Source organism: Chelonia mydas, chromosome 2 (assembly GCF_015237465.2).
Source record: "Chelonia mydas isolate rCheMyd1 chromosome 2, rCheMyd1.pri.v2, whole genome shotgun sequence".
Classification (NCBI taxonomy): domain Eukaryota; kingdom Metazoa; phylum Chordata; order Testudines; family Cheloniidae; genus Chelonia; species Chelonia mydas.
The window spans coordinates 205,513,374-205,530,494 of record NC_057850.1 but is presented as its reverse complement, the minus strand read 5'-3'; the positions used below and the strand labels follow the sequence as shown (position 1 = coordinate 205,530,494).

General features: G+C 37.5%; 1 protein-coding gene across 1 annotated transcript in view; it reads left to right on the top strand.

Moving 5' to 3' along the window:
• The window catches only part of HDAC9 (histone deacetylase 9), a 686,372-nt gene that overhangs the window by 517,661 nt on the left and 151,590 nt on the right, over positions 1-17,121 (top strand). Inside the window, exons 16-17 of the mRNA XM_043541099.1 lie at positions 3,324-3,444; positions 9,245-9,294. Coding sequence (XP_043397034.1) covers positions 3,324-3,444; positions 9,245-9,294 — 171 coding nt within the window. The remainder of the gene's footprint in view (positions 1-3,323; positions 3,445-9,244; positions 9,295-17,121) is intronic.

The following is a 17,121-nucleotide window of genomic DNA, read 5'->3' as shown; positions in this document are numbered from 1 at the left end:
TGACATTATTCTGACCTGAGTCCTGAGTAGTTGGAGTTTTGGTACTATAGAAATTGGCTTTACAGGAAAAAGGTTATAACAATTAATAGCAGTTAAAAAAAAAAACCTAACCCTCTTAAATATTTCTAAAATAGTTTTTCTGTAATCTGTGGGCTTGTCTACATGAACATTTAGTTAGCAGCAAGCTGGGGTATAAATCTACCCTGCACTAGCTTGCCGCACATTAACTATGTGGAATCTTCTGACACTCACTAACAGTTCTTTAGTGCACTGTGGTCTAGTCCCATTTCAAAGTGAAGTAGATCAAAGTGCATTAGGGGCTAGTCTAAAGTACTATGGTAAATAGATCTAACTTACGCAACTTCGGTTACATGAATAACATAACTGAAGTCGACGTAGTTAGATGCACTTACCGCGGTGGCTACACTGAGCTGTGTCGACGGGAGAATGTCTCCCAGCGACTTCCCTTACGTTTCTCAGGGAGGTGGAGTACTCAGATCGATGGGAGATTGCTGTCCCATTGATTTAGTGTGTCTTCACTAAATCCGCTAAATCAACACTCGCTGCATCGATTGCAGCAGTGCCGATCTACCGGTCAGTGTAGACATGCCCTAAGGAACCGTTAGTGTGTGGCAGCAGTATTCACTTGGACAGTTGTTGCATGGCAGACTGATGTGGGGTGGATTTATACCCAGACTTGCTGCAAACTGAATGGGCATGTGGACAAGCCCTCTATGTGATCTAAGTGTATGAACATGCAGTGTAAATGGTATATGGGCAGCTAGTTGAGATGACCCGCTTATTGCACTTGGGCTTTTGCCACTTGTGACTAATGCAGCCATTCCAACTCATTCTGATAAAACATGGACACCACATCTGTTTATCTATCTGATTATAAAACATTTTTAGCTGACCTAAGAACTATCCTTCCCTCCCTATCTCTGTAGAGAATTGTGTACATATGTTGTGAAACAATTGATTGAAATATATACAATTTTTAGAGAGAATGGATGAATGGACAAATCTTACCAGTCACCACGCTTGTGAAGAAAAAATATTTTTACCATTGACTCCACGCAGAAACATAATGTGCTGATTTGGATTGTAGAACAGTGTGTCAAAAGGATGTGAAGGTGCTTCTACAAAGTCTCACGTGAGACTGGAGAGGCCTGGAGAACTTGGAGATGAAAAAAGAGCTGATGTCATTTAGTCCATGGATTGTTCCCTAAATTTTATTTTCCATTGCTGTGTCCAGTCTAGTTTTAAATTATGCACCAAATAGGATTTCCACCATTTCCTTTGGGAGACTATTCCACAGTCCCCTAGATCTAGTTTTTAGGGATATTTTTCTGATTATTCAGAAAAATTTGCCTCTGCTTAACTTAGTATAAATTATGCCCAGTCTGGTTGGACCACCCTAGACACCTCTTTTCCCTCAAAACTTGCTCTCTTCAAATATATGTAGGGCCCTACCCAATTCATGGTCCAGTTTGGTCAATTTCATGGTCATAGGATTTTAAAAATTGTAAATTTCATGATTTCAGATATTTAAATCTGAAATTTCATGGTGTTGTAACTGTAGGGGTCCTGACTCAATGCTGAAGGCAGCAGCACAGAAGTAAGGGTGGGATGGTATTGCCAGAAGAAGGCATGGGATGGTATTGCCATCTTTATTTCTGCACTGCTGCTGGCCCGGTGCTGCCTTCAGAGTTTGGCGCCTGGCCAGCAGCCACTGCTCTCCAGCCTCCTAGCTCTTAAAACAGCACAGAAGTAAGGGTGGCAATACTGCAACCCCACTACAATAACCTTGCAACACCCTGTATGATCCTCTTTTGGGTTGGGACCCCAGTTTGAGAAACGCTGGTCTCCCCCGTGAAATCTGAACTTTTGTGTACTTTTATCCTATACTATACAGATTTCACAGGGAGACCAGATTTCACAGTCTGTCACACGTTTTTCATGGCCGTGAATTTGGTAGGACACTAAATATATGTAATTGTTGCATTTGTGCCCTGGTGAAGAGAAGAGTTTAGTGTTTTGCAATGTGTGGGGTGGGGGGTGGTTATATAATACTGAGTGCTAGAAATTTACCTCCAGGAAAAGAAAAAGTTCCGAAATGGAAATTATCCAAAAGAAGAGTCATCCAAAGCGTGGAAAAACATACTTTGAAAAATGACTCCATGAAAATAGCATGGGGGTTACATGTGTATTGTCCCTCAGTAAATTTCATATCTATTTACTTACATACAGAACATATTTGATGGATGTAGATCCTCCGCCTGAGTTATGACAGTGTGCACCAGCTGAGGATTTGACCCATGCTGTTTCCAAATGTCAACACTGCAAATAAAACCGGGGATTTTTAAGTTGAGCTGTTTTCTTTCTGCTTCTACAGTAATAAAGATATTGTGATCAGAACTTGCTGCTGATTATGCATGAACGAGAATAAAATCCATTTCACTCTGCTGTAGCTGTATCAACTGTGTGCAGTACTAACAGGAGAAGAAAGTAGTAAATGCTTATTTATGTCACTGTAGTAAGCAAATATAACTAAATACACACAGGGAGCAGCTCTGTTGAGTAAGCAAGTGTCATTTTTACAGTTTTTTTAACTGACTGTACTTTAATGGAGCTAGAAGAATAGTCCTTGAAGTTTAACATAGCTGTACGGGAAGGGTAACAGCTGGGTAAGTATTTAAAGGGCCAAACTCCAGTTACAATATGCAAGGAAGCAATACAAATAAAAAAGAGGCAGCAAATGAATCTGAGTCTGGCAGAATGAAACTCTATGGAGACCAACCCTAAATTCAAGAAAAAAAGTACTTTTAGCTTCCTTTAAATGTATGACTTTTATATTTTCCTTTCTAGAAGAATAAATTGATACTGTGGTAAGTAATAGTGGCCCTAGAAAAACACAGTGATCTTTATTTCAAAATTCATCTGTGGCTGCCAGGTGTGAATACACTGTTTTCTTTAATACACAGATATTCAAAGTGGATTGGGTGCTATAGAAAACACATTTATATTTGTTTTCTAACACTTATTGGCTTGTAAGAAAGAGACAGAGAGAGACTTCTATTTTTTGTTATGTGAAATACTGTATCTTGCCAACTATAAGTTAAGACTCAAGCACAGCATTTGTGATAAACCACACATGCATTTGTTTTTCATCTACTATACTTTAATAAACAAATCAGTGTCACATTCCTGCATGACGCAATTTCAACCCATTATTAATCATACTAAATGTTATTTTGGACCTTTACTTTCCCCCCCTAAATATTGTCAGTGGAATATTGTAGGCCTCTGCTGTTTTCTTTCAGCGAATTCGAGGTCGAAAAGCCAGTCTGGAGGAAATACAGCTGGTTCACTCTGAACATCATTCACTGCTATATGGCACCAGCCCCCTGAACAGACAGAAGCTGGACCCCAGGAAACTCCTAGGTCTGTACAGGCCTCTATTCTATTGAGAACAGCACATTCCAGCACTGTCATTAGTCATAGCTGGTGTCAGTTTAAAATACTTGGCAAGCAGTGTGACAAAAATTCACTTTTTCCAAATGCATTGCTAAGTGAAATGAGAATGTTACAGTGGAAGCCAATATACGTTAGTAAAATGCACTGGCTGGAAAACAACAATGGAAGTTTCTCCACATTTGCTTTTACATCATTTTAATATTAACCCTTTAAGTCATTTCCGCCAGAAGTCAGTAACTATGGAAATTTGGAATGCAATAGATCTTCTATTTCTTTATGTCCTTGATCTAAAAATAAGAGTTAAAAATACACTTGCTTGTCAAAACTGTTCTTCTGCTGTTCTCATTCATTTTATTTATTTTAATCTTTATTTCGGTCGGGTTGAATATAGATACCATTCATCAGATTTTGCTGATAATTGAACTTTGTGTAATTGTGCAGTATGCAGTGTATAGTATCTTTGAGTAACATAAAATCATATTTAAAGTTTTAAATGGTTTTAATGGATATGTAAAAATAAAAACAAGCTATCAGCACTGATGTGTCTCAAGAATTATATTCGGATGCATGGTCAGTGCTGAGCATATACTTTAATTTTAGGAACGGTAGGGTTAGATTCTAATCTCAGATAGGTAGTGCACAAGGCAAAGTATCTTGACAAACCTACAATAGTGAATGTTGCACTCTACACTTTAGAGTTCTTAGCTACTATTATTTCACCCAGTATAAGACATGGAGCTTTATATTTATAACATGCCCTTCCCCTCAAAAGCTTTTTTTCCCCCAGAGATTCATTATAACTATTTCTACAACTACATTAAAATAGAATAGTTATTTTGGTATGGAAATGGTGATGCTAATACTTTCTTCAGGTATAATGATAAACTGCTTCTGCAGTGAGGCACTAGAATAGATAAAGAAAAACACAATGATCTTTTTTATGAATGTTTATATTTTTATTAGGCCAGGTCTATGGGATATCAAAAATAAAAAACTACACAACAATTTGGTTCAGCTGGTCAAGAACTGGAATTTGTGATAATGGAAATTTTGACTTTTAGGAAAAAAAATTGGTCCAAATTGGAATAAAATTGAAAATTTTGAAATTTCATACAAAACAAAAATTCCAAAAAAAAAATCACTTCTAGACCACTGAAGATTTGAAATATTTCATTGAGACTTTATCATTTTGATCAGTTTTGTTTTGACTTTTGTACTGTATTAATTGTAATATGTTATATACACACAATATTAAACATTATATGTAATTAGTTTTGGCAGAATTTGAATTTTTTTTATAATTTTGAGGGATAATAGTGTTTATTTTTAAGCTTCTTTATTTTTATTGATTTAAATTTTCAGAGTTGCGGGAAATTATGGGGAAAGTCACACAATGTGGGTCAGACAATAATTATTTAATGTCAGTACATGTTGAGATTAAAAATGTTAAAGCTTTATTACTGTTAAAACACAAATTGTCATCATCACGTCAAAATATACAAAGTAAATATCCTTAAATCAAATTCTAATAAATTCTCAATCATCGTTTTTCTTACTTTACCTAGCTGTAAATATCAATTATTATTGATGGAAATATTTTTTCATTGATTTGTGTGATACAGTGTAAATCAGTGCTTATTAACATTCACTGATAAAAATGTACGCCTTCCAAGCCTTAATGTAATGTAATATAATGAATTAATATATAAATGTCAAAGCAAAATAAATTGAGATTATAAAGTCTACGTGAAATATTTCCCATTGAAAATTTCATGAAATCAATAAGTTCCTGCAAAGCATTTCAATTTCAACAAAACTGCATTTTTTTGACAGAAAACTGTTCTGTTGAAATATTTTTGACTAGCTCTACCATTTGGCTTCATGTGCTAACTCGAAGGAAAGATGATGCTTGACAAAATCATACACTCCTTTGTTCCCCACCCTCATCGACCGTTCACACAGTCATGCACAGTAGCCACTTTTCAGTGGAACACCGCAGACCGTAGGCCTGGTGGAAACAACAGATTTATATGGCATTAAACTGTTTCATATTCAGAAATATCCAAACCTTTCTCTGTAGCTTAAAAATAAAAAAAGATACCGCTTAGGGCACTACTGTTAAAAGTGACTTACAGGAGATGGGGTAAATCTAGCATGAGAAATGGAGTACTAGCTAATTAAGTGCGTGTTTTACAAATTACATATTAAATCCCTGATTCAGGAAAACATCTATCTTCAAAAAGGGTGCTTAGCCACATACTTAAGTCCTGATAAATCAATGGGATTTAAGCACACGGTTATAGTTAAGCAGGTGCTTAAGTGCTTTCCTGAAGAGGGATGGATTTATCCACGTGGTTACATTTTTTCTGAATCAGGCCTAAGAGTTCAGTTATTACAAATGACCATTTTACAATTTGTGTAACTTTTTTAGAAATTATGTAACTTTGCACTATTCAGACGTTAAGCTTTTGATTACTCATGTTTCACTACAGTGTGTTAAACAACATGGCATGTTGCATTACATCTTGATGTGATGCAAATTAATACAGGAGATAATGTGTCATATTATGTTATGGTTTAATGTGACAGGAAACACCATTTCAAACCTCTTTTAACATGCAGAACAACCAGTCATTTCCATGTAGATCCCGCAAGTTCAGTGTGAATTTTTTCTCTCCTGCCGTCATTATGAAAATGTTTCTAAAAAAGTAAAGTTTCCAATTACCACAAATTTGTAAATGTGAAAAATTTGCTGTCAGCTCATATGCTTCATTTTAAGTGGAACAAAAACATACATTTAGACAGCATATGTAAGTATGTTACAATTTTTGTGCATTCCTATGTGATCACTTAGCAATACCCTCTTCAATCTGAGGGTTGATATTGGAAAACAGTTCAGGTCCCCAAACCTCCCTTGTGTTCTGCAAGCTTTCATACAGTATTACTAGATTGTCCATCTTTCCACAAAGTCATGTTTTGCTGCTGCCTCTTCTTTTGCTCACCAAAGCCTCAATCCTGCATTGTGAATCACTCACACAGACTACAGCATCCATGTGGATTGTTGACCTGGCGCTTAACTTTGCATCATAACCCTCTCCTCCAAACAGTTTCCTTTATATGAGAGTTCATCAGAGAATCCTTTCCTTTGTGGTCTTACATATCAGAAAAGGGAATCTTTGTGATTCTCCTATTTTAATATTCCTTTATTTGTGCTCTATATTGTATCCGTGACTAATGGAGTAGGCCGCTGAAACACCATATCCCTCAGATCTTCTCCTGATGGTCATTTTCTTCAAGTGTTTGGCTCTCAATCTTACAAGACCTGTCCTGATGCAAGACTGAAGAACTTATTGTGAAATTTTCACTCTCCTTCCACCTTATCTGGTATATTCAAATCCTTTTTTTTTCTTTGGTACATTTTGTGAAAAATCAAGCAGTAGGCATTTGCCAAGTACTTCTGAATCTTTCCAAATATCATTAGGACCTCTTGAATTGTCTCATTTTGAACATTTTTACTGCTGGTTTGGGGTTGCTTTTTTTGGTGTGTCTTTTTGTTTTGTCAACAAAGCTGGAGGTTCTTTCATTGCAATGAGGATCATTAGGTGACCGTCCTATTCCCTCTAAGCAAAACCTTTTCATACTGTTCTTTCAAAGAGATCTTGATGTTTTTCCTGTTCTGTTATCACTTTGCTATCTGCTTCTCTGACAATTGTGCAATAGGGAATGAGTGTTTCTGGTAAATTTCTTGATGTGTTGAAAAGTCTTTGTACATATTTTCCCCTGTGTCAATACTTCAGTGTTGAATACTGTCTGTTGATGGATTTCTACATCTTGCTTCACCATCTGCTCTCTTTTCGTGACAATTCCTATATGCATCTAGGATTAAGATATCTGGGAATTCATCTTTCCTCTCTTACGTTCCATCAGTTAGCCACTGGATTTCTTGAAAAAAATTCTAGTTATACAATGTTTTCAAAATATCATCCTTTATCTCACATGAAACTTTAGTCACCCCCTCCTAATACTTTGACCGCACCTCAAACCTGTTATTTTTAATTATGTATTTTAGTGCCCTTTCCCAGACTTTTCCATCATCTCCTCAGAAAAATGTGAAAAAGTGCCATCCACTTCAGCCACTGGATCTGCATTGCAAGTGACCTGATGACCCCCTTCCATATCCCCTTTCTTGCATGCCCCAGAGCATCTACCTACCCTGGTATATCTGGGGTAATCATCCCTCTATGGCATACTGTAAGAGAATATTCTGTACAGCTACTGCATGTGCAATCCCCTTGCATAGTCACATGGGAGCTCTTAAATTGGTGCAGATGGCTTTGTTTAGTCCCTCTTTACCTGTATGATTTTCACCCTATGTTAATTGATCAATATGCCCTGTTCTGCTGATTAGAAATAGCTGCAAATTCAGTGTGTCTTGGATTTTACTATCAGACTAAGGTACTTTCTTCCAACTTTCCAATCTGGTCTCTCAGTGCTGAAAGACTATAGTTTATAATCTTCATTATACACTTCATTTATACTGGTTAAACACAAGTAACTCTAGCCTTTGCCTCTTCCTCAGCAATGGATTGCTACTTCCTAGGCAGCTTGAATTGATCCACCATCTAGCATTCCCTCTGTGTTGAAGTTACAAAACTAATTCAGTGGTACAGTGGGGGAAATCTATGTTCTCTTCCACAACTGCCCTGGAAAGATTTGCCTAGAGCCAAATTACATACTACAACAGTGAATGGGTCAAATTCTAAAATTCTTACCTAGTTTTAACATAGTCCTCAATAAGTCAAACACTAAGTTCAAAAAAAGAAAAGGAGTACTTGTGGCACCTTAGAGACTAACACATTTATTTGAGCATAAGCTTTCGTGAGCTAGAGCTCACTTCATCTCACGAAAGCTTATGCGCAAATAAATTGGTTAGTCTCTAAGGTACCACAAGTACTCCTTTTCTTTTTGCGAATACAGACTAACACGGCTGCTACTCTGAAACTAAGTTCAAAGGTAGTAAAAACTGAATATAGGACTGACTTAAAACTAAGTAACAACTGCAGGATCCAGTGAGTCATCATATTGTGTAAGTTAAGGAAAGTAATACATTAGACTGTATTATCTGTATGTTCTTTGTCTAAGTTTCATTTGGTACAGTAATGCTATCAATTCATATAGTACTGCTGAAGTATACAGTTATCTATGTTAATTATAAGCTATTAAAATACTGATATAATTACACTTTAAATGAGCTCATAGTATAATTTTCTGGACCATTAAAAGTACCGGCATTCACATTGACTTTCAGTGAGGTTTCATGCCTAACCCCCATTCCTTTGGAAATCCCAGCCTAACCAGTTTAACAGCTTTATTAGTGTTTCAAAATTTAACCCCAAAATCCAAAGACTGATTCTGATCTTTTTAGTACTAATCACAGTGTTACTCTAAAGTTATAGTATTTTTGTTTAACTTCTGTGGGTGAAGAAGACAACTTTCGAGCGCCACAGATTTCTTCTGCAGGAAGACCTGAAAAAGAGCTCTGAGGAGCTTGGAAGCTTGTCTCTTTCACCTACGGAAGTTGGTCCAATAAAAGATATTACCTCCCCCATCTTGTCTCTCTCAAGCATGGACCAGCATGGCTACAGCAACACTGCAAACTGTATTTTAGTTGACTAGTTATTGAGAGAGATTAATAAATTAGGATTGAATTAATGAAGATTATTTTTCAGTTTTATGCTTATTGTTGTCTTTTCTCTTTAACATATAGGCAGCGTGTCTCAAAAAATCTTTTCCTTGTTGCCTTGTGGGGGACTTGGGGTAAGTAGAGGCTGTTCCAATGTAATCTGTACAGCATAAATAGATTTTTAAAGTTATTGGTCATCTTCAGGCTCATGTTCAGTGGGTCCTACACTTGAGGAGCTAATATACAATGACAGAAAATAAAAATGAAGCTTTTGTCGTACTGCCATACTGATTTTTTTCTAGATACTGTGCATTGTAATATATTCATAATCTGAGATTGCAGTATCACAGGGCAATATTTTTGTCCTGATAGGAGGTATGTTACTTGTCTGTCACTGGACATATTTTCTTTTGTGCGTTGGTTTTTGAGAAAAGTAATGTGATAATTAGAGGGGCTGTATTGTAGTGAAATGTTCTTAGCTATAGCGAAAGCCTGATAAAGAGTCCTGAATAGTTAATCCAGCACTATGTTCCACTGAAAGGAAAAAAATAAAGTACACACAAATAGCACTTTGCATAATGGGCATTGTTTACTAACTGTCAGGGCATAATTTTTGTTAATAAAATATTAAATAGAATTTTTGACCAACCTTTTTAATACCAAATTATGGAAACTATTTATTCTGCTACATTTTGAGCCAGTGGGTCCAGATTTCTAGGAGAAACTGTTCCAATATTAGGAAAAGAATCAAAATTAAAAAAAAAAATCCCCCACAGAAGAGAGCTCTATCAACATTTGTTACCATTCTCCTGTTATTTGCTGTTGAAGGTCGTTAACAGTTAGAAACAATTTTCCATCTACAATTTTCTTCACTGGTGCTTTCTTTAGCTACCCTATGTTCTGTGGTCTAAATGGAACTGTAAACGATCACTGTCAGTAAAATTAAGGTGCAATGCTTAGATTATTGGCCACTGATATGCTGGCTGAGAGTTGCACATTTGTTCTAGCTCCCTTTCACTGTTTTTGTCTTCAGGAGTGAAACCACAGTCTCTAGAGTGCAATTGGAGCTAGAGGCCAACTTCCATTGAAATACTACAAGTTTGCTTTTTCTCTACTGAAGCTTGCCAACACATTGTATATGCTTTTGTCCCCCACATAGGATAATTTCCATTCCACTGTAATCTTTGCTGTGGGTTTTTCTTATTATGAGATATTATCGTGAAGCTTGAACCTGACAAAAAGCATATCCAGGCTACCAGGCTTTAACAAACAATCAATTTCTCTTTATAATTGTTGTTATTATTTGGTAATTTCTAAAGATTTCACTACTAGGAATTAAGGAACAGACTCTCAGAGGATGTAAATCAATGTGGCTATATAAGCTGAGGATTGGGTCCAGTGTTGTAAGCCTAGCGACTAATGGTAATGACATGCTATATATATTCAGGTTGTGTGTATGTGTGTGTGTGTGTGGCCAAATCAGGTCCTACTGAGGCAAAACTGTCATTGAAGTTATTGGGAATTTTGTTTGAGAAAGGACTGAGCAAGAAATGAGGAATAACTTCAGGAGATGTTATCTGCATTTATGAGCAAAAAGTAGTTAATAAGAGGTACCTGATTGCTCAGGAGCATGGGAAAGTAGGTTGCCATGTGCTCACATTGTTTTGGAGGGTACAATTTTGGAAAATCTTACTTCTGAGAAATAGGTCATCAAGATATTGACCACTGTGTGCAATGAGAAAAATCAGTGGAGAGAGAGAGAGAGAGAGGGGCTTTGCAGTGCTTCTAGAAATGGGAGGCATTTGTGCTGTTCTGCACTAACACAGGTCAGGAAATACTCAGCCAACCTTTGTTCTTTCAGATGTTTAGAGGAACCTGCACTTTGTCAAACTCATTTGACTCATTTCTGATTAAGAATCATATAAACAGAAATATATATTGTTGTATTACACCCTCTATTTAGTGTACCGCTAGTTAGTTTGCCTCTTTTTATTTTATTTTCATGTTTGGTTAGGAACTCTTTGTAGAGAGGGAAGGGGGAGGTTATGACCTTTTCCAGAGTAAATGCTCAGTTGAGGAGACCTTTTTTTGGCTGAATTAGTTGTCTCTTATTTAAAATGAGCTCTTTCTATTATAAGGGTGGAAGTAGTGAAGGGTCATTGTTATTTGATAGCTTTTGGGATAAGGGGGGGTTGTACTGCATAATGCAGTAAACCCAGCATACTGCTTGTCTGAATGTTTTATGTGATGGGATGGATGACTTCGAATGTAGTTTTCTCATTTGCTGGTGAGCAGATCTTTGTTTTCTTTTGCTTACTTGTATGAAAATGAAATTCAAGTCTGTATTCTGTAGCAGAGAATATAGTGGGAAAGAATATATGAAAGACTCCCCTTCTTTAAGAAGATCTTCTGAGCCTGTGTGGAGTTCTCTGTTCTGTGTTTGGGGCGTTGATAAATAATCAGAAATGACTTGCAAATGGAAATATCTGGTGCCAGATTGTCAGCTGGCGTCAATTGCAGTAGCTCCATTGAAGTCCATTGACACCAGCTGAGAGTCTAGCTCAGAGAAAGTTCACTCATTCAAAGTATATTATAAACAGTGGTGTTATTCGAAGAAGGTAGCTTTTCCCCTTTCTTTCTGTTATTATTATTATTATTATTTTATTTATTATTTGAGTGTGCACAGGGTGCTTAGCAGGGTTTATGTGATTTTCCTTTCTATGCTACTATAATAATATGGCTAACCTCTTTTTAAGCCTAGTTCCTTGCACAGGGGAAAGAATGATAAGATTTTTTACTTTGACCTCCCCTTGTAGTATTTTTGGAATTTAAGCCCCGATTTTGCAAAGAATTGTGCACATGCTTAAAATTAAGTAGGTGCATCATTTTTGGTAGGCTTGGGGCCTTAGTGGCCAGCTTTATTAAGTTAAATATTGTTTTGGTGCTGGTTCGAAAGAAATTGTTTTTGTGCTGCTTTGCTTATTAAGTCTATGAGTGGGTTATTATAGTTAGTGACTTATAGAAAATTGTCAAGTTGTCTTGATACTTACCAAGTTTATCAACTCCTCTTGCATTAAAATATAGGGAATATATGATGATTTGGTGTACCAAGGTCATCCTAGGGAAAAGCACTGCAACTCAACATAGAATGCTGGGTCTTGACTATGGATACATCTAGTACATTAGAAGAAAACAGTCCAAAGCACTACAGAAAACCAAGTGGTGTAAGCTTAAAAAGTTAGCAGGAAGTTTAAAATGAAAGTGTTGGAGGAGATCTCTTTAGAAGGCTTAAGAGAAAATATGAATTAAAGGTTGATTCATGTTGCAAGCAAAATTCAAGAAAGTGCACAGAGCCCGCTTGGTGAACAGAAGCAAGAACCTTTGTCCCCAGTAAGATCTGGTGGCAGAATGAGAAAGTTTGAGAGGCTGAGAAGGAGAAGAAAAAGTGTTTTAAACTTTGGCAAGCAATGCTCCAACAGCAGGATTTTCAGAAGTATAAAAAAGCCAAAAACAACCAAAAAAAAAAAAAGGCAAAGAAAGAGATAGCAGCAGCTAAGGCTAAAGCCATGGAAGCCCATTTTAAATGCCCATTTTGAAATGAAGGAAGGTGAGAAATAAATATATTCATTGGCAAAGACCTGTGATAAGTGAACTAAAGACAGTAGTGAGATCAAAGTAATTAAAGATGAAAGTGGCTATAATTAATCAAGGAGAACCAGGTTCAGGAACAGTGGAGAAATTACTTTGAAAAGCTAATGAATGGAGAGAAACCAATAGGACCATGCCCTATAATAAAACCAAACCAAGGTCTGGTAGCACCAGACCTAAAAGAAAAAGTTATAAAAGCATTGAGCCACATGAAAAATAAGAAAAATCTCAGCCCTGGTGGCATACCAGCAGAGTACGGAAGTGCCTGGAGCAACAGACATGAACATATTGACATAACTGTTTAATTGTATCATGAGGATTGAGACAATGCCTGATGTCTGGAGAAAGAGCACATTAGTACCAGTATTAAAGAAAAAAGGAGACGTACAAGACTTTGGTAACCACGTTGGCATTAAACTCATGAGCCACATGATGAAGATCTGGAAAAAGTTATTGATAAGATACTACAAACAGAAGTAAAGGTCAGTAACAATTAGTTTGGATTCATACCAGGCAACTCAACATTGGATGCTATCTTTGCATTGAGATTGCTTGTGGAAAAATATAGAGAAAAGAGGAAAACCCTGTATTTGGTATTTATCAATCTTGAGAAGGCTTATGACCACATTCAGAGAGAAGTAATCTGGTGTCTTATGAGACTGGAACAGATACTGGAAGACTGTAAGTATGTCTAAATTTATGGCATCATGTAGAGTACAAACACTGAACACCCAGCTAGCATGGTATAAATAGCATGGCATGCTTAGGTGAAGCAAGGAGAATAAAGTGCCCTACACAACTGAATGCCCAGGGTATATACCCTACATAGGCTCTTTACACACGGAAGCAATGTCTTTTGTGTCTGCACAGCAGTTTTTACCAGTGTAATGTCCCACTGCCTCCTGGCTGCTGAAGCCTTTCCCCACCACAGTGAAAGGCTCTGGCAGTGGGGAAAGGCACTGGTGGGGGGAGGAAGCAGGGAGAGGCTCCAGCAGTGAGGAAAGGTTCTGGCTGGGGGAGACAGCAGGGAAAGGCTCCCCACTGCCAGAACCTTTCCCCACTGCTTCCCCGCAGCAGAACCTAACCCAGCTGTCTCCCCCTGCCAGAGTAGTTCATTGTGACATGTAGCTACACACCACAGTGGCAAGTGTTGATGCAGCCTGCCTTTCAGTATGGCAGGTAACTACACGTGTAGTGCCTGTACACTACATGCTGTCGTAAATGTGGACATAGCCTATACTAGACTTATCCAGGACATGTCCTAGGGTGCTGTTACCACTGTTAGAAGGCCATGTGGAGAAACTAAACAGTTTCTAGTAAGAATTGGAATATATCAATGCTCAGTCCTTAGCCCCTTTTTGTTCACGATGCACTAGCAGAAAACATCCAGAGAGTGGCACCCTGGCACATGCTCTTTCCAGATGATGCTGTGCTATGTGGGACAGCAAAAAGGAAGTGGATGAAAGTTTAGTGAGATGGAGGTGTGTACCTGAAAGAAATGGCATGAAAATTAGCAGCATTGAAAGAGACTATATGGTCTGTAGATTCGATGATACCTTTCAGGAAGACAAAGAATACCATAAGTTTGAGGGATCAGCTACTACTACAGTACAGACGTTTAAGTCTGTAGGTTTGATCGTATGGGATAATGATGAACTCAGAGATGAATTTATAAGCAGAACAGGAAAGACATGGACTAAATGGAGAGAATTGAGTGGCGTGATCTGCAACAGGAGAATTATCTCATTGTAAATTAAGATCTACAAGATGGTAATTACAAAAAGAAAAGGAGTACTTGTGGCACCTTAGAGACTAACAAATTTACTTGAGCATAAGCTTTCGTGAGCTACAGCTCACTTCATCGGATGCATTCAGTGGAAAATACAGTGGGGAGATTTATATACATAGAGAACATGAAACAATGGGTGTTACCATACACACTGTAACGAGAACCTTGTAACGAGAGTGATCACTCTCGTTACAGTGTGTATGGTAACACCCATTGTTTCATGTTCTCTATGTATATAAATCTCCCCCTGTTTTTCCACTGAATGCATCCGATGAAATGAGCTGTCGCTCACGAAAGCTTATGCTCAAGTAAATTTGTTAGTCTCTAAGGTGCCACAAGTACTCCTTTTCTTTTTGCGAATACAGACTAACACGGCTGCTACTCTGAAACCTGTCAAGATGGTAATTAGGCCTTCACTTTTGTATGGCTCTGAATGCTGGGCACTGAGGAAGAGACAGGAGCAGATCTTGAATGCAGTAGAAATGAAGATGTTAGGATGGAGGCTTGGAGTTGCAAGGATGGACCATGGAGTTAATGGATTAGAGGTGATGTGAAGATGGTAGAAAAGTTGAGAGAATCCAGGTTTAGATGGTTTGGGCGTGTGAAAAGAAGATTGGAAAAATATGTAGGAAACAGGGTGTTAAATTTAGAAGTGGAGGGTAAGAGAAGGGGTGGAAGACTCAAACCTAGATGGATGGATGTCATACAAAAGGATATGATTAGCTGCAGACTTTCCAAGGAACTGCTTCAAGACAGACTGGAATGGCGAAGAGTGACTCAAAGAGCTGATGCATATAGATAGGGCTAAGGCTAGAAGTAGTAGTTTGGGGTGGCCTGGATTACTTACAAATGATCCCAAATGAGGGCCAGTACAACCTTCATGACACATTATCCTGTCAAATTCTTATGTGTATTATTACAACACCTAGAGGTCCTAACCAAGATCAGGGACCCTTTGTGCTAGGTACCATGTATAGACATAGCAAGAGACAGGCCCTGTCCCAAAGATCTTATAATCAAAATGGAGGCCAGAATAAATACTGAAGCCCATATTTTCTGTGATTCAGCTTTGCCCTGCACCTTTTGTACAGAAGCAAAATAGGTGTAAAATGCTACCTTTTGTAAGCATTTTATATCCACTTTGACCTCACTTTCCTGTAGTGAAAATGATCATAAAAAGTACAGGTCACTGGTGAATTGGACTCTGTATGTGCCAAATATTTTTCAGAAAAAATATTTTAAAAGTATTTATAGAGTTTTACAAGAAACTGTATTAGAAATAAATCTATTCCTCTTCCTATAAAGTCAGGCTGCCTTATACTATGAGCTGAACTGTACAGGTCTCACAGGGAGAGAGAAATGATGACTAATTCTAACCTCTTAAACTTTGCCTGAAATAGGTTCTTTCACACAAATATTTCAATTTTTAAGGTTTTATATCCAGGGCCCTTCCAGGACTAGCAGTTTGAAACTGTTGAATGGCTGGGAATCTCCCCTTTCCAGTGATATTCCTAATTTTCTTTCTTCAGAAATGCACGTTTTTGGACTTTATACTATTCCTGGACTATTATCAATTCCATACCTCATGCTGTTGTAATTTTTGGGAGAAATTGCACATGTTGGAGAAAGAAAAAGACTGTATTAAGGCCAGTGGTTTTAATAATAAATGATGACTCCCTGAAGTTGATCAGAGGTTTCGGATGTTAGGAGTATCCCAGGAAAAATTAATAAAGTGTTGGTGAGATGGCCAAAAGAGGATTCTAAATGCAAATTATCTTGTGGCTCTGATAGTTATCAAAGGGTTCCACAGTTTTTTAATCACCATCTGAGATCTGATTGATCATTACATGATGCCACCTGAGATGCGATTGATTTATTACAACACCCCCCTATGAACTCTGTTATGAAATTGATAATTATGGGAAGCAGAAACTAATTTTAATGTGGGCAAATTTATCTCTCCCCCCCCCCCCAGTATGTCACTGAAAATAGTGATTGTTTTCCTGCCCATCTGACTTGCTGCTGTGTGAAGAAATCTTGAAATCATTTCTCAGCTATATTTTTTGTCCAGTTGATAGGCAAAAAACCCACAAAAGTAAGGAAGAGCAGGCTTTTATGATAATGTCATCATCGGCTCCCAGCTTCAAAAGCTTCTGCGGCTTTTGAGTTGTCATTTATAACTTGGAACTGAATCAACCCATAGTTCCCTTGATACATTTAGAGAAATTGATAACAGACCACTTCTTTTATGGCTCAGAGGAGGCAACTCCGATCACATCACTATTGGCAGTCAATATTATTTTCTGACATGGTTGTAAAAGTATAAAGAGGCTTATGGCATTTGTTTAGATGAGGAATGGGCTCTCAAGCTGTGCTAGGGTTTATGGGTCCAGATTAGTGAATAGCAAAGGGAATATGATGTTTGCAAACAGGATATGATTTTATTTAAGTTTGGGTTTCATACTTTGATCCCTGGGGACTGCCCTGCAGACAGAAGAGAATTCCACTTTTATCATGAAATAGG